The following is a 22,548-nucleotide window of genomic DNA, read 5'->3' as shown; positions in this document are numbered from 1 at the left end:
TGCAGGCTTGAAACGTTTTCGGGCATTAATTACGAAATGTTGCTCGCCTTACATCAATTGATGTGTCGCTGCTTCGGTTAAAATGGGTTTCATACAATACTAAATTTACAGCTTCGCTCTTGCCCAATCCTTCACGACCTTCGCGCTCCCTGTCCCACTGTCGCCCTTGTACCCCAACAACAGCTCCAAAATTGGCTCCATATGCGCAGCCTTCGGCGTAACGACCACGTTCACGCGACCGCCCTGTTTCCCGTAGCCCTTTGTGAAGCGCCTCGCCCACTCCTCAATACCGTCAAGCAGGATCTCATTGCCACCAGCCCAGACCAGCACCTCGCCAACCACAGACGCTGTAGCTTCCCACCATGACGCCGGCGCTGTGACGGGCTCGTTGTAGAAGTCACCGGCAAAGGGCGAGTCGCTGCCCAGGAAGGCAGACGACCAGCGCTCGAGCGCTCTCCCATCGAAGCAGTCCTTCTCGGCATTTGTCTGGTAGGCGCGTGTATGCGTGTTGAAGGAGCACCACGGCGACAGAAGCAGCGCAGCGTGCAGTTTTGTGGGCAGGGGCAGCGCTGGAATCTCGGGGTGAGGGTGCGCAATGTGCGATATAAGCCCGAGGCAAAGGTTGCCACCTGCCGAGTCGCCGCCGATGCTGATGTCTGAAGGGATGCGACCGGTGGTCTTCACGAGATATCGGAGGACCTCGACGGCTTGTGTCAATTGCGTGGGATATGCATTCTCAGGGGCGAGGCCGTAGGCGAGGACGAGGACGGCGGTATCGGAGCCTTGGGCGTTGAGCGTGTCTTTCATGTCGACCAGATACGAGAAGTGACCGGCACTTCCAGCTAAGACGTAACCACCGCCTGCTGTCGTTAGCCTAAGCAGCTGCATGTTTCTGTAGCGATCGCACCATGCAGCCAGAGGAGGACCCTCTTCGCGTCCTTGTTGCCGAGCCAGTGCGCCTGGGTGCCGCTTGGAAGCGTGACGCTCGCGGGGGGTATGCCATGGTCTTTGCAGAAGCTGAGGTAGGCCTCGGTCGTCGGAACGCGCGTGTACGTCTCCTGGTCAATGTTGATGTTGCCCAGCTGGGTGCGCATCAATTGGAAGACGACGTCCTTGAAGTAGTTGTGTGCGCCATGCTGGCCCTTGAACGGCGACGTCCAGAGTCGAGCAGATGCGGCCGTCACTGGCAGTCGTGTTAGCGGAGCCCTACTGGAGACGGATGCATGCGGGGACGGACTAGCTTTCAGGGTCGTCGACGCAATGCCGACCCTGTCGCCGAAGGAGATGGTCTTCGCCTGGTCCGCCATGGGGACTGGATCAACGAGGAGTATGGAATGGCACACAGGACGGTCTTTGGGGAAGACGCCCCATCGACCACGGCTCCGGTAGTACTTGCATGATCACGGCGGCCGCACGCGATGCTCCCCCATGGGCCGTCTCGGTCGGGCCATGGGTGGTAGCGCGCAGGAAGTGGTTACCCGAGGCGCAGGCGCACGTCTTCCCCGCAAATTGTCGCCAGCATGACTCGACCTGCTCAGCATTTCATGCACCGCACGACTCTTGCCTCACAACATCCAGGACATCGCCCCAGATTGGGCCAGTGATAAGATGGCCGGGGACGCCCACAGCCCGGCCGACGATGGCCCAGCCGATCATACCGATGGAAGTGCCTCGCAGCCGCCCGCGAAGAAGCGCCGCACTGGCACGTCGTCCAGAGGCGTCGCCAACCTCACCCCCGAACAGCTCGCCCGCAAGCGCGCCAACGACCGCGAGGCCCAGCGCGCCATCCGCGAGCGCACCAAGAACCAGATCGACACGTTGCACCGGCGGATCCAGGACCTCGAGAGCCAGCAGCCGTACCACGACCTGCAGCTGGTGCTGCGCGAGAAAGACCAGGTCGCCGCCGAGCTCCACGAGGTGCGCAAGCGGCTGGAGAGCATCGTGGCCATCGCCTCGCCCGCGCTGCGCGGCCCCAACGGCCTGAGCGGTACGTGCAAGCCCGCCGAAGCAGCGGCCCATCCAATGCTCCAGGGCAATGGCACTCACGCGTCGCAGAACTGGCAGCCGCAGCAACGCGCTCGCCCCTTCCCGCTCCTCCGCCCCACCCGCGCGCCCTCCACGCCAAACTCGGCGACATCGCAGCTGCCTCTCCCCAGAATGGCGCCCAGTCGCCCGGCGCCGCTGAGGGAGCGCGCCACTGGGGCTACGCCGGCGAGCATCCCCCCAACCACGACCGCCACTGGGACGGCGCGCAGTACCACCATGAACGCGGCTCCCACGGGACGCCCGAGATGCCCTTCGACCAGATGCCCTTCGACAACGACAAGAGGATGGGCGTCAACTTCCTGCTCGAGAACAACGGACAGTCGCAGAACCTGGACCCGAGCCTGCCTCCTCCCCCGCCAGTCACCATCACCACCACCAGCCTGGGCAGTGGCCTCGGGCACCACGCGCCCATTCTGGTGCCTCATCTCACCCTACCCCGCAACGTGCCCACGACGTGCCCGCTGGATGCAATCTTGCTTGACTTCCTGACCGATCGCCAAGGCCGTGCTGCACAGGGCGATCATATCAAGACCATCGTGGGGCCCATGTATCCCAATTTCACGCCCATAGTCCATCCGGAACGCAACGTTGACGCTCATCCCTTGTCCAAACTGTTCACCGACATCCTGCGCACGTTTCCGGACATCTGCGGGCTGCCTGAGCAGGTTGCCATTGTTTACATCATGTTCCTGGTCATGCGCTGGCAGATCGAACCGTCGGCAGAGAATTACGACAGGCTGCCAGACTGGGTCACACCGCGAGCTTCCCAGCTCTTCGTCCCTCATCCCGTCTGGAATGATCACCTGCCATGGTAACTTTGCGTCCGCTCACCCGTTCATCAGCCATGGCTAACAGATGCACAGGCCCAAATTACGCGACCGCTTGATCAATTCCCCGACGCCCGTGCCGTTCGATGCCTTCTTCATCCCCTTCACGACTACAGTCTCCCTGAACTGGCCCTACGAACCACGCGACTGTCTACTTCCGGCGTCAAAGCTCCACCCCTCGTCGCTGTCTGCCACGTCTTCCATCCCAGCCTCGAGCCCATATTCCACAGCCGTGAATGCCGGCTCACCTGCAGGACCGCACACGCCCCACACCATCAGCACGCCCGGCGTGCCCAAGGAGGACGAAGATTGGCTCATCAACCCCGCCTTCGAGAGCCACCTCCGCAACCTCAACAACTGGAGCCTGGGCCCTGCCTTCCGCTCCGTCTTCCCCGCCTTCGGCGATGCGGTCCGCATCAAAGAAGGACGCTAGCGCGGCCTGTAGATGTCTGCCGCGCGCGGCCGGGTCTGGGGGCGTCTGGGTGCCTTTTCAAATATACTTATCGCGAGTATCTGTATGATTATTTACAACGGCCACGTCACCATCTTGCTTATTCACAGTATCGGTATGCTATCATGACTTAGTATTCGCCTGAGGATGGAGTTGGGCTGGGGTTCAATGTTGGAGAGATGGGCCGGCCGAATTACGACGACGATTTAACAGTGTATAGATAGGCTTCGTGCATCGATAGTAGCCCATTGGGGCTCGTTATACCAACGAATTAAGGAGATTTGTTCGCTCAATGAGATTAGTCTTGGACGATGCTGTGATGCTCCGCGATCCTTGCAGGGCTTGATGGTCATGTGGTGTCTTTGACAGAAGAATGTAATTATCTTCGACGCGCGAAGGCCGAGAAAGGGAAGAAGTGTGATGTGCGAGGTGTTCACTTCCGCACGATCAGGTCGAACTGCCAGTTCGGGCAATTTTGACAAGTGTCGATGGCGGGAGGACTGTAAGTTTACTGTAAGCTTGCTAGATTAGGAACTTCCGCAAGTACCTTCGATGGCGCCAATGGTCAGCTTATCCTCAGCGACTCCATGATTCGGGAGACTTTGCGCAATCGTCGTTTAGGTTCTCAGTTATTCGATTGTGAGTGCATCGGACGAGCAGAAATAATACATGGAATTCGAGAGCTTATAGCCAATAGATTCCAAAGCTCCGGGAAATAATACTACAAGCCTTTATCACCCAGGGCCACGGGTACCTTAGCGTGTGATCGATGTTCTACCGCGCGACCAAGTTTAGGACCACGTCCATACCAACCTCATCTATCCTCTTCCCGGTGACATCCAAGCTTGTTTCTTCCTATTCGCATTAGAGAATCTGATGCGCCTCTACATTCCCAATGTCGAGCCCAGGGCGGAAACGCAAAATCCTTATTTACTCGATGATTTTCTTCGTTGATAGGGCCCATTGACTGAATAACAATCGCCTTCCACTGAGATAATTGTGTTTGAGTGTGTTTGGTTCTGAAGTCATCGCATGCAAGAACGCGGGGGAAGTGCGGGCGCACGATTGTCCCTTTGGAGACAGAAGACGCATTCCGCGCCCGTGAGTGAGGCGTCACTACGGTTTCGCCAGGTTGGCGCGCCGACACGTGATCTGAGCAGCACTCCATGGATTGCTCTCCGTTGGTGGTTGGGGTCTGTTAGTGCATCTCATCGACCAGCAGCTTGTCACAAGGTAAATTCAATGGGTTGGGGGTACGGCAGAACGCATTCTTGCAGATGATGACACGAAGAGCAATTGACAAATATGATACCTGAAGATTTTCTCTGCTAACACGTAGCCGCTGTCTATCAAAGACGGAGAGCTCGTTCCCCGACAATAGGACGCTACTGCCACCCTTTACGAGATCCGATCTGATGCACGCGATCTGTGAGATTGTTTTCATGTCTCAATCCTGCGCCTTCGGCTTCAGCTCCACATAGCATTTCGTGATCCTCTGCTGCGCAGGCGCAAACAGCAGCTGCCCTTCTTCATCTTTGAAAGTGCCTGTATGGAACTCACTAACAATGCCGCCCTTGTACGGTGCAGGAGGGTCCGACCATACATGGGTCACAGCATCGTGTACGCATTCAATCTGAATGGCCCTGAAACCTCTCGCATCCGCCTCGCGCATCAGCCATCTCGCCATTCCCGCCATGATCTTCTCGCCTTCATAGTCGTGCCGCGTAGCAGTCGCGTTCCGCATCAAAACCTCTTTATGCGCCTTTGGTGCCCAGCTCTCCTTCTCACGGGGGTCGAGCACCTCCAAAACGTGGTAGAGAGGGCCAAAGTGCGGCAGAACAGCCAACAGGGGTCCCAGCTTCTCCAGATCGAGTGGATCTGCGCCGTCGTAGCTCAGCGCGACGCTCACAAGGGGGAAGTCCATCTGCTCGAGCAAGCGTTGACCTTCCGCCTCCATTCCGTTCTCTTCCTGCACACTCTTTTCGTTGCGGTCCCAGTACAGCTTACCGCCGGTGGCCTTGCTTTCCTCGCGCTTGAACTGGTACTCGGTGTCGAAGACACCAAAGGAGTGTCCGCTGTCGATCTGGTGGTTGACGAGGTAGCTGGCGTTGTCAAGACCCTCAAATGTGCGTGCGTTGAGGCCTTCGGGGTACAGGACAGGCCAGACTGGCGAGTGGAAGAGGTTGCTGTGGATAACGATGGCACATGCCCATTCTGAATGCTTTGGCTCCAGTTGCCGGATCTCATAGCGGGGTTTCAGAGATGAGGGGTTGGATGGGTTGGGTGTCTTGGTGTTGTTGTTTTGAGTCATGGTTTCAATGCTTCTTCGAGAATGTGTTCTATGGGATGTATTGGAGACTGGTTCGAAGAGCTGTTTAGAGGCTTGTCGTTTGGACAGGTGGGTGATACGACCTTGGATGCAGGTAATTCGACAAGACTACGCCGCAGCGAAGATGAATTTAGGGCTTGGCAGGCGTGGATTCGAAAACACTGTGCGTCAAAAGGCGGATCAGAGACCGATCAGAGCTCGATGAGAGTGCTACGAAGTGGTCTTCTCTGCCAGGGCGTGGGCCGTTCAGTATGCTGAAGTAGAGTGTAAGGCCTGCCCGCCGTGTTGAAAATGTTTTATAGTCAACACACTGTAATGGTTTCGTGGACGACAAGGATTCAGAGAGTTTCCTAGGAATAAGCTTGCACTAAGTATGAAATCAATCAAGGATAAACCGTAACATTAATGACAGATTGCAACAATCGGTACAATCTCCACGTGTGCCGGGACGACCCGTGGACACGCAAAGAGCATCAGCACCTGTGAGATGCAGGGGGCTATTTCCAGAGCCATACCGATTTGAGGTATATGGCATGGCTTGATGCAGGAGGTGGTATAAGCGCTTTGTGATCGATGCAGGTAAGATTAGTCTGATGATGCGATTGGTCAAACCAAATTATTGAAGGTGCGAGTATATATGGCTTTACGTACTGACGGCAAGGAATGAAGTGCGAACAAGAATATTAGCAACATTCAGATCTCTCTCGAGTGTGATACTAGTTGACAATCTGAATATACACTATTGTCGCTCCAGGCGAAGCATACACAGTTCCAACCAACGCTTCTTGGTTTACCGAAATCTTGATGCAAGCTCGCGTAAGCTTAAGGTACCCACTCTTCGTGGACTACTCTCCGAAAGGCGTGAATCGCTCCAAGACCCTCTCTGCATCAGCAAGCTCCCTTTTCAGTACATTCTCGTGCGCCTGGCTTCTTATTCGGATTTCACATTCAAACTTTCTCGGTCGAATATTGAATCCTTCAGTATATGCAAAGGTATCGTATCGTACGCCTTTGAGCGGAGCGATATCGAATGCCCACAGGATCTTCGCCAGCGCGATGAACAGGCTGTTCGCTGCCAAGTCCGCACCTGGACAGATGCGTCGTCCCCACCCGAACGACGAGTGGCCAGCCTTTGCGGGGTGCGCTTTGCCAGTTTGTGGGGTAGGATTCTTTGCTTTCTCTGAGAGTGCAGTGTCGAGGAAGCGCTCAGGGTTGAAGTGGTGTGGATTAGGGTAATACTCTTCGTTGAGGTTGATGGCCCAAGAGTTACCAAGAACTGTTGTCCCGGCGGGGATATAGTAGCCTTCGTAGTGATCATCTTCTGTTGATGCATGAGGAGTTCCTCCAAGGACAGCGACAGGCCGCCAACGAAGGACCTCTTTAGCTAGAGCGCGGATGTATGGGAGCCGTATTTCGTCTTCGAAAGTGGGTGTTCGATCTAGTCCAATGACGCTGTCCAGCTCTTCGTGTGCAGCGCGCAGAGTCTCCGGATGCGTAACAAGTCCCAGAAAAGCTGAACATAATGTTGATGCGGTCGTATCAGAGCCAGCGCCAAACAATGATGCTGGGATATAGGAAAAGTCGCGGTCGGAAAGAAGATTCTCTTTTTCACGCAACTCCAGGAGCAACTTGCAAAGCGATTCCGGAATCTCGTCACCGCGTGTGTTTGCGCGCGCAATGTCAGAACGGACGAGATCGACTAACTGCATATTAGCTGCTGCCTCTTCTTGCCCGTGCTTCTTGATCTCGACTTTCCATGGCGCCAGTACATCCGGAAGGTGCTTCAAAAATGGAAATGATTCCACTTGATACTTTCCAGGAACATTCAATGACGAAGCATAGTGCATGAATTTGAAGCGTTGACGGATGACTTCGGCGTTCAGAGAGTCGATGCGGTGACCGTATGCCACAGCGAAGACGATACTCGAAGTGAAACGCTCGAGAAGTTTTTCCCAGCTATCTGGCGTTTCGAGAAGCTGATAGCACAAACGCGAGGCCTCAGCAGTCTGGGTAGGTTTGTACAGCCTGAGTGCCTTTGGCGTCATAGCCTGGTGCAGAAGCTTCCTCCTTATACTCCATTCTTTTCCATAAGGTTGGACCAAAATACTCGCACCGTCCCAAAGTATTTCGCCCATGGCCACCATACGTGGCCTCGAAGAGTACTTCGTGCTCCTCTTCTCCATTAGCTCAGCCGCCACCACCGGATCTGAAACAATAACTGTTGGTTTCCTTCCGATCCATATTGTGAAGATTGGACCGTATTGTTTCGACCACTTCTGGAACTGTAGCCACGGCTGCGATTTTGGGAGCTGATGTTTGTTGCCTATAAAGGGAAGTGGTGTTGGTCCAGGGGGCATTCGATACCATATCCAGGCATCATGGAGGAGTGTAGCAGCTGGGAGTATAACCAGGAGCGACAGCCACAAATAAGGTGACAGCAATATGGATTCTGTCGCCATCGTCACAAGGTGGTGAAGGTAAGAAATTGGACAGTGGAAGTAGCAATCAAAGTGAAGTAGGTCGCCAAGGGAGAACGAATTACTTACACGAGTTTAACAAGCTGCAGCCAAGGCTTTAGAACAACAAATGTGAGCTTCGGCAGTTGCTAGATCGTTGTGTTTGTCTGCCGCGGGGTTACATATCCTCGCGGGCTGTGTGGGGTAGTTCACATTATCAGAAACACATGGGGGAGAACAAGGCTGCGTGCATAGCTCCGCCCGTTTGCAAGATAGAAAGTAGCAATCAAACTATTGATAAAGGCCTCTGATCGGTAATACCCTTGGGCGCTCGTTGTATGCTGGTGACAAGTGGTGCTTGGGAGCGCTCGGAGGGATAACAACCGAACCGTGTGGTGCGGGGCACATTGGGGAAGCAAGGCCACCCCCCCACAAACTGGCGCCACTTCGCCACGCCCTTACTACTTGAGTTGCTGACTTGTAGAGATGTATATCAGGTTTGGCAGCCACTTTCCCGGGGTCATTCTTGGGTACAATCACACTTCCCTCCCAGATCTCAATCATTAACCTTACGAACGAGGATATTCCCATATCCTAGTGCACTATTCAACCTATCTGTGCATATTCTTGTTCTTAGGATATTATCACCATGGGCAGCATGCCTACGGACCCGCTCAAGGTTCTCATTGTAGGCGCAGGGTTTGGTGGTCTCACGGCTGCTATTGAATGCCGCAAGAAGGGCTTTTCTGTCATCCTTTTCGAGGGTAACACTAGCCGGCGTCAACTCGGCGACATCATCTCCTTTGGCTCAAATTCAGGACGTATCTTCCGTAGCTGGCCTGGCGTCGAGGAGAAGCTCGATCCAATATGCCATCACAGCGACGGCCTCGACTTTCGCACCTACGATGACGAATTCCTTACCCGCCAGATATGGGATGCGGAAGCGAACTGGGGAAAAAGATTTAATGGTCATCGAGGAGAGATTCATGAAGTGGTGTGGAATCACGCAATCGACGTCGGTGTAGACATTAGGCTTGGCTGCAAGGTACAAGAGTATTTCGAGACAGAGACTGAAGCAGGTGTGGTAGTCAACGGCGAGAGGATAGTGGGTGACGTTGTTCTCGCTGGGGATGGTGTGAGGAGTCTGGCACGCACTATCGTGTTGGGATTTGAAGATAAGCCAAAGAGCTCCGGATATGCCGTGTATCGGGCTTGGATGCCCACTGATGGGTTGAAGAAGAATCCATCGACGGCATGGCTCGCGAATCCTGAAAAAGATCTTCACGTGGGCTGGCTAGGTCCTGATGTACATTTCCTGGTGGCGACACTCCAGAAGGGCACTGCTTGTTCCTGGGTACTGACGCACAAGGTAAGGTAGCACACTTACCCACTTTCAGAGTTTCATTGACACATCACAGGATGAGGCTGATGTGGAAGAAAGCTGGTCGGCACCTGGATACGTCGATGAGGCCATCAAGGCAGTTTCCAATTGGGCACCAGTTGTTCACGACATCATTCGTGCGACCCCCGACGGAGCTTTGGTGGACTGGAAGCTTGTGTTTCGTGATCCTCTACCTACATGGATAAGTCCTAAACGAAGGATTGCGCTTATTGGAGACTCAGCTCATCCATTCTTGCCAACTTCCATACAGGGTGCTTCGCAATCAATGGAGGATGGTGTGACGGCTGCCGTCTGTCTTGAACTTGCAGGCAAGCAAAACGTACCAGAAGCTATCCGTGCATACGAGAAGATCAGGTATCCCCGCGTACTGGCTACGCAAAGAACTGGAGTTACAAATCGGGATGCATGGCATAAGGCGGATTTTGACTATGTCAGGAAGAATCCCGAGAGCGTAAAGCTGCCACGTCTGGACTGGGTCTTGAACTTTGACTGCGAAAAGCATGCTTACGATGTGTACCAAGATACAGTTGAGTCGTTGAGAGCAGATCCAGGTTGGAAGCCAGATACCACGTTGTGACATTAAGAAAGTCCAAAGAAATCCAACCCAAGTTACTCACTTTCCGTTCTTGAAGCCTCAATATATACGAGCCTCTTGACTCCCGGGTTCCAAAGCCTCATTAACATATGAACCCTCCCTCAGGACGCTGGCCGACCTTGTACAACAAAAAAATCAAGTCGGGTACGAGATGTCTGAGAAGTCAGCTTTGTGTAAGCTCATGCACCAAACGTATTCCGAGTGGTCGAGTACAAGCAGGCTAAAACATCGAACCACAATCTACGCTCGTGAAACGTCTTCTACGTCTATCAAGCCTATGAACGATCGAAGTCACTACAGCTGCCACGCAATTTCCTTGGGTGGCTTTGTACGAAAGACAATCATATCACAAAAAATGGTTCTGCTGGAAATAGTCTCGCAAAAGTATCTAGCAACAAGCAGGACATCGCTTTGCATCGGGACTGCCGTAGCTGCTAGGTTATAGCTTCGCATGAACTTCCAATACATTTTGATAGTGCCCTCGTCGCGCGCAGGGACGATATCTACTCTTACAGAACCCATGATCTCGTCCGAACCTCAGCTAGCCCTTGAAAGACAATCGACAGCCTGAATGGGAGTCTTTGAGTTCCCAAAGTGCGACTGTAACTATCAGTTTACAGCTTCATACTCGTATTGTCGCTCTATATTTTGTGATACCATGAACACGAGTGTGGTCCTGAGACAGAAATGTCAGCTTCATCGACTCCCGGGGCATGAAATGCGAAATACGAAAGGCTTCCAAGCACTCCTGTCTACTGAATTTACCTCCACCTGTGCATATAAAGTCGCGGACATTTCACCTATATGTGCTCACCAACCATAACGTCCGCTACCAAAACACTTGATCTACAACCCATTTCCGCTCAGCGCTATGAAACCCTCAACCATCAGCAGCATCCTCACCCTCGCGGTTACCACCTTCGCCACCGCGATCCCCGCGCCCGCCGCCCACAGCGACATCACCCTCCGCGACACTCCCGACATCACTTACACCATCCCCAGCACCGAGCTCTCCGCCCTCAGCACTCAGCTCATCGGCGTCTCCGGCACCCTACAACTTAACTTCGTCAACGGCAATACCATCAAATCCTGGTACAGCGTCACGGACACCAAGGGCGACAGCCACTCCGTTTACATGACTACTGTCGTCTACGACGGCAAGGACGACGTGCTGAGATGCAACAATAAGCTGGGGCACGACCATACGCAGGTCTGTGGTTGGAGGGAGTATCATCGAAACAAGAGGATCTCGTATATTGCGCCGAAGTGGTGTGTGAATATCCAGGGTGGGCCGGATAAGTGCGTTACAGGGCCGAAGTTTCAAAACCCGCGCCTGTAGGGGTGGATGTCTGCCCAGAAGGCTGCATTCTCCGTCATTCTTTGGATGCCTGCAGGATTTAAGAACAGGCGGGGCTTAGCAGGTAGGTGTTTGGGGCTGTCGTCCCTCGTTTGGCATGTTCCCAGTGAAGGTGTTTGAGTTCGTGTGAATATTGATGGATCCGGTGGTAAGGAACGTGAATTGTGTCTGCAGGCTGGATGTTGGAAGTTGCTACACTCGCTTCGTTGCTTCATTTGATCAATCGTGCTCCACTGAGAAGCAGAAAAGGCCCGATCGAGCTTCGTTCGTGATCTATGTTAAACAATGTTTGCAGATGACATTCATGAGTCTTTTCGGGCAGGCGCCGGGGAGTAATATATCTCCCTTGTAAGACGAGATAAAAGCTTTGTAAGCTTCTCAGTTGCTCATCCCTACCATCATAAACAGGGACTGAGCTTTCACTTCACCGCCACGTGCGATAGGCCATAGTACTCTCAAAGACGTGTTGTAGGATATAAAGAATGCGCGTGTGTGCACTTATAGATGAGGAACGTACGTTGTCCACGGTATGCCGTCTAAACGCCCAGTGGAACTTTAGTAGTAGTCGCAAATGCCTGAGCGACTCCAGCTAGTAGAGGGCAAAGCCACCTATTGTTCCGTACCAGCTCAGGGTACTGTCCCAAGGTCCCGAACGGTCTGCATATACTTCTAAATCCTGCAACAGGCTGAGCTAGGTAAGCACTGTGAGAAATCAATGATTACTCTTTGTAACGCTGCTATGTCATCTTCCTCTCCGGCCGTTGTGATCATGTTGACCCTATCGCAAAGATTAGACTGAGAATATTTTTACTTCATAGCAATACGGAGCATAGATTCAGGCGTGATCAGCCCGACTGTGTACCACTTGATGATTCGAAAGATCTTGTGATAGAGCTTCTTCTTGTGCTTGCGTGGTATATTGAGGTGAAGGCCGTGTAGGCGCACGGACGATCGTGAGCACACAGTTCTTGATCAATGATACAGTATCGCGCCGTCGATCTGGAGGGACCATGTTGCAGTTCCGGTGACATTGGAATAGTCGAATGCGGACACACATGGAAAGAAGTACGGGATCAAGCGCCATAGGCGGCCCATGGCTAGGCGACGCGAGCCTGGAGCAGCGCTGGTGTCGAAGACTCATGGGTAGACTTGGGAATGGTTGTCCTTTAGAGTTGGGGCCTGGGCAGCACAGGGAGAAGGTGGTGAAATCGCGCAATGTAATGTTGATGGTAACACGCAGGAGCACGAGCTGTGGCTTCCCGTGTAGCCAAGTGTCGTCCGGTGACGAGGAAGGTAGGCGCCACTTTCGAAGCCTTCGTCCATCACCAGATACCGATCGACTGTTTGTCAGGAGAGGTTTTGCTTCAATGGCTTCACGTGAAATATAGCATGCGATCGTATACGATTTACCGTTAATATTGGATGATTGATCACGGAATCGCGATCGCGACCATCAACCTCCCCTTTTTCTAACCACTGCAAGGCTCCATGTGGCATGATGCACACAAGGGCAATAAGCATTCGGGACAAGGTACGCGGACGGCCACGAGAGAGGGGACATGCGATCATCGAGGATACGAGAACGATTCACCACAACTGTCCAGAACAGGGAGCTGCCGCGTAAGTATGATTGGCACGTCATGCGCATATACAAGAGCATAATATTGCTGTGAACAAAGTTCGAGCTATGAGTAGACGTCTGAGTTACGTAGTCGCAGCTGGGGTTGTGCTTGCACCAGCACTTGTCAGCGTCGACACTAGCGTGCCATGTCTACCAAACTGAAACGAATTGAGGATAGCCATCGGAGGAGTGGCATCCGAGGCGTTTCGCTTTCACAAGTTTCGATTCGATTCGCCTGGCAGTGCACTGTTTCGTGGTTTGCGATGACCGAGGCAGCGTGTAGGTTTGGTGGGCGAGTGCTCGACCTTGTGCTACAGTTAGAGAAACTTCCTTCGCGAATCTTGATCATGTGAGTGGAGAGCGGCTGGAAAACCTCTGAAAGGGGTATATTGGGCGCGCAAATCTCGCACTGAAGACTATAGCATACTGTAGCTTTTCCAGCCCTGCGCCAAAACGCCATGTAAATGCACTTCGTACCATGCGCACAGGCGTTACTCCTCCATCGCGTTGACTTCAGTCACGTCCTCCGCAGCCGTCGAGTAGTACGCCTTCATATCGATCTTGAATTCGGCCATCGCGACGCCAAACATCTTCAGCAGCGCCGTTTGGTGGCTGTTCAGCACCTGGCCCTCCTTGCAGACGGTATACGGCGCATCCAGCACGACCTTGCCCTTGTCCAGCTTCGTGGGCATGCCCCACTTTCTTATCGTCGTCTCTTGGCTGTGAGGTAGCGCAACGTCGTCTTCTGCCGCTTGCTGTCCTCCTGTGGAGTAGACGACGCCCGCAGGTACTGTGAAGGTCTGGTTGGCCGTGACACCGGCGCGCGCAAAGTCTGTCTGCGAGTAGGCGGAGAAGTATTCGAGGACCTCCGCGGGCTCGCGGTTAGTGAAAAAGAGACCAACGTTGCCGACGAGGTAGGGCGCTAGTTTCGAGAGGTTCGTGAGGTGCTCTTCGGCGGGTGTCTGGCCAAGCGCCTTCGCCATGACCTTGGTCTTGCCAAAGAAGAATCTGCACGCATATTAGTGGACGGAACAGCAGCACGTCTGGGTGATTTGCGCGCACCGGCTATCGGAGAACTCAGCGCGCACTTCCTTCAGGTACGAGTTGCGCATGTTCTCGACGGCGAAGACGAAGATGAACTGGAAGTTGTCGGCGGCCTCCTGGACATTGGCAAAGAGCTTCTGCGAGAGCTCCTTGCCCTTCTTGTCCGTCTTGGACAGGTGGACGACCTTCTGGCGCTTAGACTTGGGCATGGTGGGCGTGGAATGGCAGAGTGATGCTTATCGATTTGCTGCACAGAAAAAAGTTCGGAGGGCATTTTAGGCGGGGACTGCCTTCGCTACGAACGGGCCTTAGCGCCTCGGCTCAACTGCGCGTGTCCTGAACACTGCCCGAAGCTCTGCGACTGCATGTCAGGTACCTTCGTACCGTTATGAAGCCCCGCAGACGAAGACATGTTGGATTTCATGGAACATGTGCAACTTGCATTCTATGATGCTTCGCATTGGAATTTGGACAATTCCTATGGCACCTTGAACGCGACTGCGCGCGGTACGTCTCACTGCACATTCCGTCGCAAGACATCTCTGACTGTCTGCGCCAGCATTGCTCGACTTCCAGACACCCAGAGGCCTGAGACTGCAGATCTCGTCCCTTGCTGCCCCCAACTTTGCGACGTCCTACACTCTGGGCAATGTGGGGGTGGTCGACGGCTCTGTGTCTTACTTGTACTCGTCCCTGCCGTTGGAGCGAAAGTTGAAGAGCTCAGAGCTCGACCTGCATAATGTCATTAGAGGCTACAGGCAGCTGCGAGAGCTGCGTCGGCCTGACGAGGATTGGTGGTGGGAGATTTGGCACAATGGGAAGCGTGTAGACCGGAGAGGTACGCACTGGCTGCCCAACAAGTTGCGCAATGGCTGATAGTCCCAACGCAGACACTCTACTCTACGGCCGCATATTCCTCCCGCAGTCTAGACTCGAAGCACTATACGTCCGTCGCCTGACACCGACCCGGCAGCTGCGCGTGAACGCAGTTAGCGACTCAAACCTCAACAACGGCGGCACGATTCTTACGCTGCTGCAGAACGACCACGGCAAGTATAGTACCGAGTACATGTACAGCACCGATTCTGCTCTGATTGGGTTACGTGGACTCTACAACTTTGGCCCCGACCCCAGAAACGCGCCTACGGCACCCACAACTTCTCAGCAGGTGGCTGAACACATGCACGGCCGCTTCAGCGCCGGAGCGGAACTTTATTACGGGTTGCTGAACAAGAGTGGTGGCATAAGCACCGGCTTACGCTTTGCGACCTTACCAAACCACCACGGCTTTCCGTATACCATGACACTGACGTTGAATCCGTTGATGGGCAATCTTTCCTCGACCTATGCGGTCAAAGCTGGCCCTAACCTTGCGCTCTGCACACGGTTCGATTTCAACTTCTACTCCTATGAAAGCGACCTGCAGCTCGGTTGCGAATTGTGGCGACGCCGCAGCAACACCGACGTCGAATGGGCGCTCAAAAAGCTACGCCCAGACTGGAAGAGGCCTACGGTCGCACCCGATGACGATGTTTCCGGCATCCTGAAAGCCCGTGTTGACCAGCACTGGCGCGTTGGAGTGCTGTGGGAGGGCAGGATCAAAGACCTGCTATTCACTCTCGGCGCAAGCCTGGACCTCAAAAAGAGAGAGCAGATATTCCGGGCTGTTGGTATCGAGCTGCAGTACTCCTCATGAACGAAAACGCAGCCATGCTGTTGGGTATCGCTCGTCGGCGCTGCACACTTCTCGGATGCCGTGACCGATCACGGAACATGTTTGCATCACGGTCTGGCCTGGACGAACCAACCGCCTCCACACGCTGCCCAAATCGTGTTCTATGCATCCACTGTTGGCGCGCTCGTGCGAGGTCTCCGCGCGAGGCGACTGCATGGGAAGATTGCTTGTCAATGCATGTGGATCCAAACTCGATGCCACGCGGTTCTTGTTCCTGGGGACACGGAAGATATTGGTATCCCTGCTTGTAACTTGCAGTCCATTGCGTGTCTACTTGCAGTCGAATCGTTGCGGGGAGCATTTGCTGAAACAAGTCGGTGAGTGGGACAGAATGTCTGGGGTCAACCTTGGCATCACCTCAAGCGGCACCATGCTGCCTCAAACTGTTCCAGACTTTGTTCTCAGCAGGAGTGGGGCGCTTTTCGAAAGCAGCGACGGCATTGAGTGCGGGTGGGGTCCAAGGCTGATGCGCGATGCTTGGGCGTCTAGCGAGCAGCCACGGTCGGTGGTCACGAGGGAACTGAGCTAGGAACCAGGAACGACTGGGACCTGGGTTGCGGTGCTGCCGAGTGAGCCTTGCGGTATGTAGGGTTATGCCAGGGACATGGACAGGGAACGGTAGTGCGTCCACGACGACTGGTGGACGATGACCAGGACACCAGTCCGCTGTGGTGCCGCTACCCGATTGTCGAAGAAATGGCAGATGTTCTCTCGAGTTTTTCCAAGCTGTAACTTTGTCGGATCGAGGCGTCACAGTGATGCATTGAGCGTGATGGAACGGAACGGGCGTCAGCGCTCGGTTCTCGCGTCTCGCTTCATGCGAGCGATCAGCGACGGGGGCGCGTCGGGCACAGTTCTCACGATAGCGATACGATGCGGTATAGCCTTGCGCGTTCCCGTCACAGAGTCAGCAACGGACAACCGGCGGGCCCCGGTGTGTGCGGCTCATGATGCACAATCAGACGCAGAGATGCGCGTGCCAGTGTGAATCACTTGGCGAGCCATACCGCATCCATTCCGCTGTGTGAGGCCGCAGTCAGAAGACAGAGGAGAAGCCGTAGAAGGAACGGGCCCTCCGGCTGAAGCAGGCGGGCGGGTTCTTGCCTTCCTCGGCCCCTTCACCGCTGTGTGCGTAGCGAGCGTCAAAGCGAGGCTTCTCGAACGACGATGTGCTCTATGCGCCGTTGGCCTGGCCGTGCACCAGAGGGCGGCCATTTTGCGATGGTCAGAGCGTGCGGCCAGCGTTTGCGGATGGAGGACCGTCACGGAAGTCTCCTGAGGGCTGGGATCGAACTTGACACGGCATCGAGGCACCGCTCAGCAACCCTTGTCGCCCAGCGATGCGGTGACAAGGGCTCACTCCGACGGCGGCCTGTTGCCACTCAGCTGTGGGCGGCGCCCCCTGGACGACGCGCGCTGCAGCGCCGTTTGCGAGGCAGCTGTCAGGCCTGTCTCGCTGGCGACTCAACAGACGCAGCACGACGTGTGGCCGACAAAGAGGAGGGAATGCGCGCTGAGACCGAGAGCCGCTGGCGCCAAACGGTGGCGCGCCGATGTGCTAAGAATGGGCGTGAGTCTGGTGTCTCTGTGCTTGGGGGCGCTTGGGCCGGAAGGCGCGTCGAGAGGGTGCCAGGAACGGGCTAGCGCGCCCACTCGCGCGCCTTCCCCCCTACTGCTGGCTTGATGGCCCCTTCCTCTAATCTCCCCTTCTTTCCCTCTCCAAGTCACTCATTTACATCCGCCCGATCTTCCTCCTCCGGATTTCGCATCGTGACCTCACCCGGTGCGATCTTCGTCGTTCCCTTTTTGTTGTGCTTCTGCGACGAGCTGCCACTCCTTTCGGCTCTCGCCCACGTTCCTTTCATACCCACCTCTTAGGCTCCGCCGTCCACTCCTTAGGATTCCCGACCTACCGCGCTTCTCCGACTCCAGTATCGCCCCCGGCCGATCTTCTTGACCCTCTGCTCCCAGGTAGCAGCTTCTTTCCTTGACCTTCGACCGCGCGACTGGACCGTGTATTCGAGCCCGAGACTTGCGACGGATATCGCACAGCAGCCTCCGGGACTCCCTCCTACATTCGAATACCCATCACTATAGCCTGGGACTATTATTTCACGACACCTTACGACAACCGATAGACGACCCCCGGTCGATATTTCCCCTCTCGACTCCCCGACAGCACAGCGTCCCAGACCGCAGCCATGCAGTCACCCGAGGAGACGACCATGGCCTCGCCCACCGCTTCTGTCGCCACCCCTACACACGGCTCTGCACCGCGCCGACCACCGCGCAAGAGCACCCTCACACAGCAGCAGAAGAATCAGAAGCGCCAGCGGGCGACACAGGACCAGCTGGTAACGCTCGAGGTCGAATTCAACAAAAACCCCACTCCCACCGCGGCCACAAGGGAAAGGATAGCCCAGGAAATCAACATGACGGAGCGCTCTGTGCAGATCTGGTTCCAGAACAGGTACGTCGATGAAAGGTGTGAGATTCTTTGACGGACCACTAACTCAGTCTAGACGTGCGAAAATAAAGAACATCGCGAAAAAGAGCATTGAAGACGGAGGCGATTGCAATGACATCCCAGAGTCAATGCGTCGGTATCTCGCACTCCAGGCCATGGAGTCGGGCAAGTCCATTGGGACGAGCTTCCTTGGCCGCGCTGGTGGATCAATGGCCCCGTATGGGAGCGGCATGCTGCTCAATACGGATACCAGCTCTTCCAAAGTTGGTCAGTTTTAACCCCGAATGAAACACTCTGAATCACAAAGAGTCGCAGCTAACCTTTCTCAGTCATCCACCACTTCGCATGTCGCTCTTTGAGCATTGGCTCCTGGCGCCGTGTGGGCCAGAGTGCGATGGATCTCGTGATCTTCTACTCGCCTGAGAAGTGCTGCGTCACCTATTACATCAACAATGACTCAGCAGGCTACAAGATCGAGTACCCCTTCTCGTACATTAAGAACATCACGCTGGAGAATGGAGACATGAACGGTAACGCTGAAGGTGCCTCGCAGCGACCAGGAGGCCTCATTGTCGAGCTTAATCGTCCCCCGAACTTCTTCATGGATTCATCTGGCTCTGGAGGCTTCTTCCAGTGTGGTGACTTCACCGAAGAGCAACAAGCATCGACAATGATGGTGCATCACCTTGGCGGCCACCCGAAGGTCTTGAGTGGGCAGCTCGCGAAGTTGGTTTCATTGGAGTCGTTCCAGAACCGACATAACATCTACGACCACAATGCTCTCGCCGTGTCCGCACCTGTCTCACCGATTAACCACCGCCCTGCGTCGCAGCCTAACCATATGCAACATCCTCATCTAGGTCATGGCTTCCACGATTCACCTTTTGCACCTGGTGGCTTCCAAGCGCGTGGCCACAAGCGACAGCGTAGTCGTTCCGTGCCTGTTGCGGTTGACTTCTCGCTTCTGCGCAACCCGATGCCTTCATTCCTTATCCAGCCGGAGCCCTCACCGTATACGCCTAATCCTGAGATCTTTGCGCCTGTACCTCAGAGCGCATCAGGGCCCATTGGGCCCAACCTGAGCATTGATACATCGGCTGGATATGGTATGGAGTACCGCCAATACCCTATGTCTGCTACCACTGCCAACTCGCCGTCCGAGTTTGGCACACCGGCCTTTTTCACTTCAGGCCCGCGGACTGAGAACGTACCGGCATCGACATTCGGTCAGCAGTACAACATTCCCCCCTACTTGCACACTCCTATGGGCCCGCCGCCTCACTCAGCTGCGTCAACATCTCCCATGCCAACAATGTCCCACCAGGACCCGATCATTGCCAATCAGTCCCCGCCGCTGAGCTCGTTTGGCCGCTCCAGCTCAGCAGATGTGTACCCAATGTCTCACGAGAACGGCATGTCAGAGGAAGCTCTTCAAATGACTGACATGTATGCAAAGCAAACATTGAATCTTCCGTTCCGATCTCCGTTAATGGAAGAGCACGGTGACGACTTCGATATGCAGAATCTGGTTTCTTTTGGCACAATAGATCCAGCCAGCTTATCGCCCGAGAATCACCATATGTAATGAGCGTTTCGTTTTTCACCGTTCATTATATCATACCCAACAGTTGTCAGCTCAAGCACCTTGCTTAGCGAGCATATCGCGACCTCGAAAGAGGTCATGCGACCGCCGCCCTGGCCTGCATTGCGCCCGCCACACGTAATACAGCATGGCTATTGCTTACATAAAGCGGCTCTTTCTGTCCGAAATATTGCATCCTCAATCCCCGGCTTCTTTCTATTTGGCTTTAGGCTGTTCCTCGATGCTCTCACAGCACTCGATTTCGTCAACTTTTCACTGCGTAACGCAACTCAACGACTCTTATCGGAGAGGGGTTCTCCTCGGCGTTACAAGGTGGGAAGTAAAGGCGACCTTTTCATACAAAACAGCGGACTGGTAGAACCTGCGCTGCTCCTCGAAAGAGGTAGCGCGACCTGTGGGGAGGTTCTGAAGCTGAGAGGTTTGGTTGTGTGTGGCACCATGTGTTTGTTTTCTTGTGTTTATCTTGTCGCTGGTATGTTGGAAGTCTTCTCTGCTGCTACAGTACTGCTATGTCTGCTGGTTCTTTCTTCCATTTGTTGTTTGGACACTTCTTGGAGAGGAGAAAGATGAGGAGAGGATAAGATAAGAATCCGAACCTTTTTTTTTTTTTTTTTGTGAAAATGATTGGACCGCTGAGCGGACTGGACACTTTTCCATAGGGTTATTTGGTTAGCATCCCGTTGGCTCAGATCGGATAAGGAAACATGACTATTTCAACTTCATGCTGCTGTGCCCTGATGAGTTTGTTTATGACATCTAGAACGTATATGTGGACGTTTTGTGGACTGAGTGGAACCGACGTTTCCTGTACTGCAGCAAGCAAGTCTAGGGTTGACGGGAATGATGTAAAACGATGCTTGCTATTTGCTGGAAAGTCTGGTCAATAAGCCTTGTACTGAGCGAAGTACCATCTAGATGTCGATGCTTATTGCAGATCTGGAAGATTCAAGAAGTATCCGAAGGTTGCTGGGTAGAGGGAAAACTCCCGCGTAAGATGATCAGGGATACTACGATGATTTGGAGAGCGAGCTCATATTCTTGGTATAGATGGATGAGCGATGCTAGCTTAGTCATGGTGAAAGAGCAAAATCTTCATAACTTCTAGGAAGCTTCCTTCAAATCCTAGTGAGACTCATACATGTTGCCAAGTTGCACAACCTAATTTGGGCTCCAACACGAAGTGAGCGTCAATCAAGAAGTGCCTGCGTAATAGCCCTGTTGATGACCTTAACAGCACCAACCACACTTCCCTCGATTCTCGCAGACGGGGGCTCATGCCCCCCCCCCCCCCCCCCCCCATGCACAAACGTCCACACATAATCGTCGCGTACCAGAGCTGTCGTTGTTGTAGCCTCGAACTTGGCCGCATCCCAATCATTCTCACCCCACACCATTGCTACTGAAAGGTCGATCTTATTCAGGTTACGAGGCATACTCGTGAGTGGAACTGACGTTCCATTTCTGATCCATTGGCCAAGGTCGTAGACGCCGACCCTCGAGAAAAGGACCGCAAGCTTGAATGGCAGAGGAACGTCAGGATACAAGTGCTTGTGACGTATGAGATACGTAAGTGCGAGTCCAGCTCCTTGACTGAAGCCAAGCACACGGTCGAAAGGACCATTCATTTGGATGTATGTCTCCAAACACCGGAGCGCTCGTAAGTATGAATGAGCGTTGGGATCGAAGTATTGAAAGTGAGGGGCGTCTGGGTCGCATGGTACAATAGGTATAATGAGAAGGCTGAAACCTAGCCTTGAGTGCCGCTTGAGTTGGTTACCTACGCCTTCAATTTACCTGTATTTGTGCTTCATGCAACACATTCTGGCAGGAAATAACCGTCTTACCGAGGTAGAGGATTATGGGCCTAATGTTGAGGTAGGCGCCGCGGGGAGGTATCACAGGAAGCTTCCCGCAAATCCTTTTGTTCATTTCTTTCCCGGTCTCCCCATCCTTGCCGAACGCTTGGTGATAGATCTACTTTCCATTTTCAGTATAAATCTACGCAGACTCACACACTTGACGGTGACCAATCTGCTGGGAATTTGGCCCCGTGGGAAGTTTTGCAGACTTGGTGTGATCATGTCAACGTCTGCAGTTGATCGCATAAATGCAGTACTCTCAATCTCAAATTGGTTTTGTTGTTTTAGGTTCAGAGTCACCATTAGCTACAGAGATAGTTTAGGCCTTCCGGTGCGTTGTAATATCGTACCATGCACTCTGAACTGAGCTCAAATTTGACCTACAATCTCGCGGCAGTATATTTAATGGACATGAAAAATTGTAGTTTGAAGGATTTGGCCGCGGCCAGCTGATCTCTCGGGACGTAAAACCGTTGCCTCACACCTACGGTGGATCCGTTAGAAGTGGATGCACATGTCAGCATAAGACTTTGCGGCGTAGACAGAGAGCAACATGAGCATATCCCTACCAGCCTGCAGAACCCATTCAATGCCATATACGAGCCATTTAACCCCTTTAATTGTCGGTGGCACGAAAATCTCCTGCTCTCATCATGCGTCGACAGGTAAATATCTTCGTAACACTGCTACAAGCTATTCGAACATACCTCTTGTATGCATAATTTATGTGCATATAATGTAGGAGGTAGCGCTTGT

At 53.9% G+C, this 22,548-nt stretch overlaps 13 protein-coding genes across 13 annotated transcripts; 5 read left to right on the top strand and 8 right to left on the bottom strand.

Moving 5' to 3' along the window:
- Window positions 1-84: 84 nt before the first annotated feature.
- CC84DRAFT_1124950 (alpha/beta hydrolase fold protein-like protein) lies at window positions 85-1,463 on the bottom strand. The gene is made up of 3 exons (XM_018175704.1): window positions 1,238-1,463; window positions 908-1,183; window positions 85-860 (listed from the first exon to the last, which is right to left on the bottom strand). The coding sequence occupies exons 1-3, from the start codon at window positions 1,305-1,307 to the stop codon at window positions 106-108; spliced, it is 1,101 nt and encodes a 366-aa protein (XP_018033287.1). The 5' UTR covers window positions 1,308-1,463; the 3' UTR covers window positions 85-105.
- A 105-nt stretch (window positions 1,464-1,568) lies between these two features.
- On the top strand, window positions 1,569-3,613 carry CC84DRAFT_1166709 (uncharacterized protein). The gene is made up of 3 exons (XM_018179031.1): window positions 1,569-1,987; window positions 2,056-2,857; window positions 2,910-3,613. The coding sequence occupies exons 1-3, from the start codon at window positions 1,609-1,611 to the stop codon at window positions 3,304-3,306; spliced, it is 1,578 nt and encodes a 525-aa protein (XP_018033286.1). The 5' UTR covers window positions 1,569-1,608; the 3' UTR covers window positions 3,307-3,613.
- A 1,158-nt stretch (window positions 3,614-4,771) lies between these two features.
- On the bottom strand, window positions 4,772-5,635 carry CC84DRAFT_1261586 (uncharacterized protein; the record flags this gene model as incomplete). Its single annotated transcript, XM_018185078.1, has 1 exon — window positions 4,772-5,635. One exon carries the CDS (start codon window positions 5,633-5,635, stop codon window positions 4,772-4,774), a length of 864 nt encoding a protein of 287 aa, XP_018033285.1.
- An 863-nt stretch (window positions 5,636-6,498) lies between these two features.
- On the bottom strand, window positions 6,499-8,112 carry CC84DRAFT_1250899 (cytochrome P450; the record flags this gene model as incomplete). Its single annotated transcript, XM_018184315.1, has 1 exon — window positions 6,499-8,112. The coding sequence occupies one exon, from the start codon at window positions 8,110-8,112 to the stop codon at window positions 6,499-6,501; it is 1,614 nt and encodes a 537-aa protein (XP_018033284.1).
- Window positions 8,113-8,767: 655 nt separating this feature from the next.
- Window positions 8,768-10,088, top strand: CC84DRAFT_1096621 (putative monooxygenase; the record flags this gene model as incomplete). Its single annotated transcript, XM_018174677.1, has 2 exons — window positions 8,768-9,478; window positions 9,528-10,088. 2 exons carry the CDS (start codon window positions 8,768-8,770, stop codon window positions 10,086-10,088), a joined length of 1,272 nt encoding a protein of 423 aa, XP_018033283.1.
- An 857-nt stretch (window positions 10,089-10,945) lies between these two features.
- CC84DRAFT_1250895 (uncharacterized protein) lies at window positions 10,946-11,610 on the top strand. The gene has a single exon (XM_018184314.1). The coding sequence runs from the start codon at window positions 10,978-10,980 to the stop codon at window positions 11,443-11,445; it is 468 nt and encodes a 155-aa protein (XP_018033282.1). The 5' UTR covers window positions 10,946-10,977; the 3' UTR covers window positions 11,446-11,610.
- Window positions 11,611-12,298: 688 nt separating this feature from the next.
- Window positions 12,299-12,960, bottom strand: CC84DRAFT_1178482 (uncharacterized protein; the record flags this gene model as incomplete). The annotated part of the gene is made up of 2 exons (XM_018180349.1): window positions 12,299-12,712; window positions 12,874-12,960. The coding sequence occupies 2 exons, from the start codon at window positions 12,958-12,960 to the stop codon at window positions 12,299-12,301; spliced, it is 501 nt and encodes a 166-aa protein (XP_018033281.1).
- A 199-nt stretch (window positions 12,961-13,159) lies between these two features.
- CC84DRAFT_1124941 (mRNA turnover protein-like protein 4) lies at window positions 13,160-14,376 on the bottom strand. The gene is made up of 2 exons (XM_018175703.1): window positions 14,147-14,376; window positions 13,160-14,092 (listed from the first exon to the last, which is right to left on the bottom strand). Exons 1-2 carry the CDS (start codon window positions 14,335-14,337, stop codon window positions 13,576-13,578), a joined length of 708 nt encoding a protein of 235 aa, XP_018033280.1. The 5' UTR covers window positions 14,338-14,376; the 3' UTR covers window positions 13,160-13,575.
- A 162-nt stretch (window positions 14,377-14,538) lies between these two features.
- On the top strand, window positions 14,539-15,824 carry CC84DRAFT_1219846 (uncharacterized protein; the record flags this gene model as incomplete). The annotated part of the gene is made up of 3 exons (XM_018183116.1): window positions 14,539-14,635; window positions 14,688-14,966; window positions 15,019-15,824. 3 exons carry the CDS (start codon window positions 14,539-14,541, stop codon window positions 15,822-15,824), a joined length of 1,182 nt encoding a protein of 393 aa, XP_018033279.1.
- Window positions 15,825-16,221: 397 nt separating this feature from the next.
- CC84DRAFT_1178480 (uncharacterized protein) lies at window positions 16,222-17,078 on the bottom strand (the record flags this gene model as incomplete). Its single annotated transcript, XM_018180348.1, has 2 exons — window positions 16,222-16,748; window positions 16,871-17,078. 2 exons carry the CDS (start codon window positions 17,076-17,078, stop codon window positions 16,222-16,224), a joined length of 735 nt encoding a protein of 244 aa, XP_018033278.1.
- A 1,010-nt stretch (window positions 17,079-18,088) lies between these two features.
- Window positions 18,089-19,915, top strand: CC84DRAFT_1097224 (uncharacterized protein; the record flags this gene model as incomplete). Its single annotated transcript, XM_018174700.1, has 3 exons — window positions 18,089-18,333; window positions 18,386-18,597; window positions 18,660-19,915. The coding sequence occupies 3 exons, from the start codon at window positions 18,089-18,091 to the stop codon at window positions 19,913-19,915; spliced, it is 1,713 nt and encodes a 570-aa protein (XP_018033277.1).
- Window positions 19,916-21,034: 1,119 nt separating this feature from the next.
- On the bottom strand, window positions 21,035-22,145 carry CC84DRAFT_1178478 (uncharacterized protein; the record flags this gene model as incomplete). Its single annotated transcript, XM_018180347.1, has 5 exons — window positions 21,035-21,055; window positions 21,265-21,638; window positions 21,778-21,907; window positions 21,946-22,098; window positions 22,143-22,145. The coding sequence occupies 5 exons, from the start codon at window positions 22,143-22,145 to the stop codon at window positions 21,035-21,037; spliced, it is 681 nt and encodes a 226-aa protein (XP_018033276.1).
- CC84DRAFT_937736 (uncharacterized protein) lies at window positions 22,085-22,426 on the bottom strand. Its single transcript, XM_018187918.1, has one exon. The coding sequence runs from the start codon at window positions 22,386-22,388 to the stop codon at window positions 22,173-22,175; it is 216 nt and encodes a 71-aa protein (XP_018033275.1). The 5' UTR covers window positions 22,389-22,426; the 3' UTR covers window positions 22,085-22,172.
- Between the last annotated feature and the right edge of the window lie 122 nt (window positions 22,427-22,548).

Source organism: Paraphaeosphaeria sporulosa, assembly GCF_001642045.1.
Source record: "Paraphaeosphaeria sporulosa strain AP3s5-JAC2a unplaced genomic scaffold CC84scaffold_8, whole genome shotgun sequence".
NCBI classification, from domain to species: domain Eukaryota; kingdom Fungi; phylum Ascomycota; class Dothideomycetes; order Pleosporales; family Didymosphaeriaceae; genus Paraphaeosphaeria; species Paraphaeosphaeria sporulosa.
Note: the sequence above shows the minus strand (reverse complement) of the source record. Positions and strands in the feature narration are given on the sequence as shown.

Bases quoted from the DNA above. Each gene is read 5' to 3' on its own strand.
- CC84DRAFT_1250895 (XM_018184314.1), top strand. From the start codon at position 10,978: ATGAAACCCTCAACCATCAGCAGCATCCTCACCCTCGCGGTTACCACC.
- CC84DRAFT_937736 (XM_018187918.1), bottom strand. From the start codon at position 22,388: ATGGCATTGAATGGGTTCTGCAGGCTGGTAGGGATATGCTCATGTTGC.
- CC84DRAFT_1124950 (XM_018175704.1), bottom strand. From the start codon at position 1,307: ATGGCGGACCAGGCGAAGACCATCTCCTTCGGCGACAGGGTCGGCATT. The intron at 1,184-1,237 runs GTCCGTCCCCGC...CACGACTGCCAG, and splicing joins GTCGACGACCCTGAAAGCTA to TGACGGCCGCATCTGCTCGA. The intron at 861-907 runs GTGCGATCGCTA...TAACGACAGCAG, and splicing joins GGTCCTCCTCTGGCTGCATG to GCGGTGGTTACGTCTTAGCT.
- CC84DRAFT_1124941 (XM_018175703.1), bottom strand. From the start codon at position 14,337: ATGCCCAAGTCTAAGCGCCAGAAGGTCGTCCACCTGTCCAAGACGGAC. The intron at 14,093-14,146 runs GTGCGCGCAAAT...ATATGCGTGCAG, and splicing joins GCTGAGTTCTCCGATAGCCG to ATTCTTCTTTGGCAAGACCA.
- CC84DRAFT_1166709 (XM_018179031.1), top strand. From the start codon at position 1,609: ATGGCCGGGGACGCCCACAGCCCGGCCGACGATGGCCCAGCCGATCAT. The intron at 1,988-2,055 runs GTACGTGCAAGC...CACGCGTCGCAG, and splicing joins CGGCCCCAACGGCCTGAGCG to AACTGGCAGCCGCAGCAACG. The intron at 2,858-2,909 runs GTAACTTTGCGT...ACAGATGCACAG, and splicing joins TGGAATGATCACCTGCCATG to GCCCAAATTACGCGACCGCT.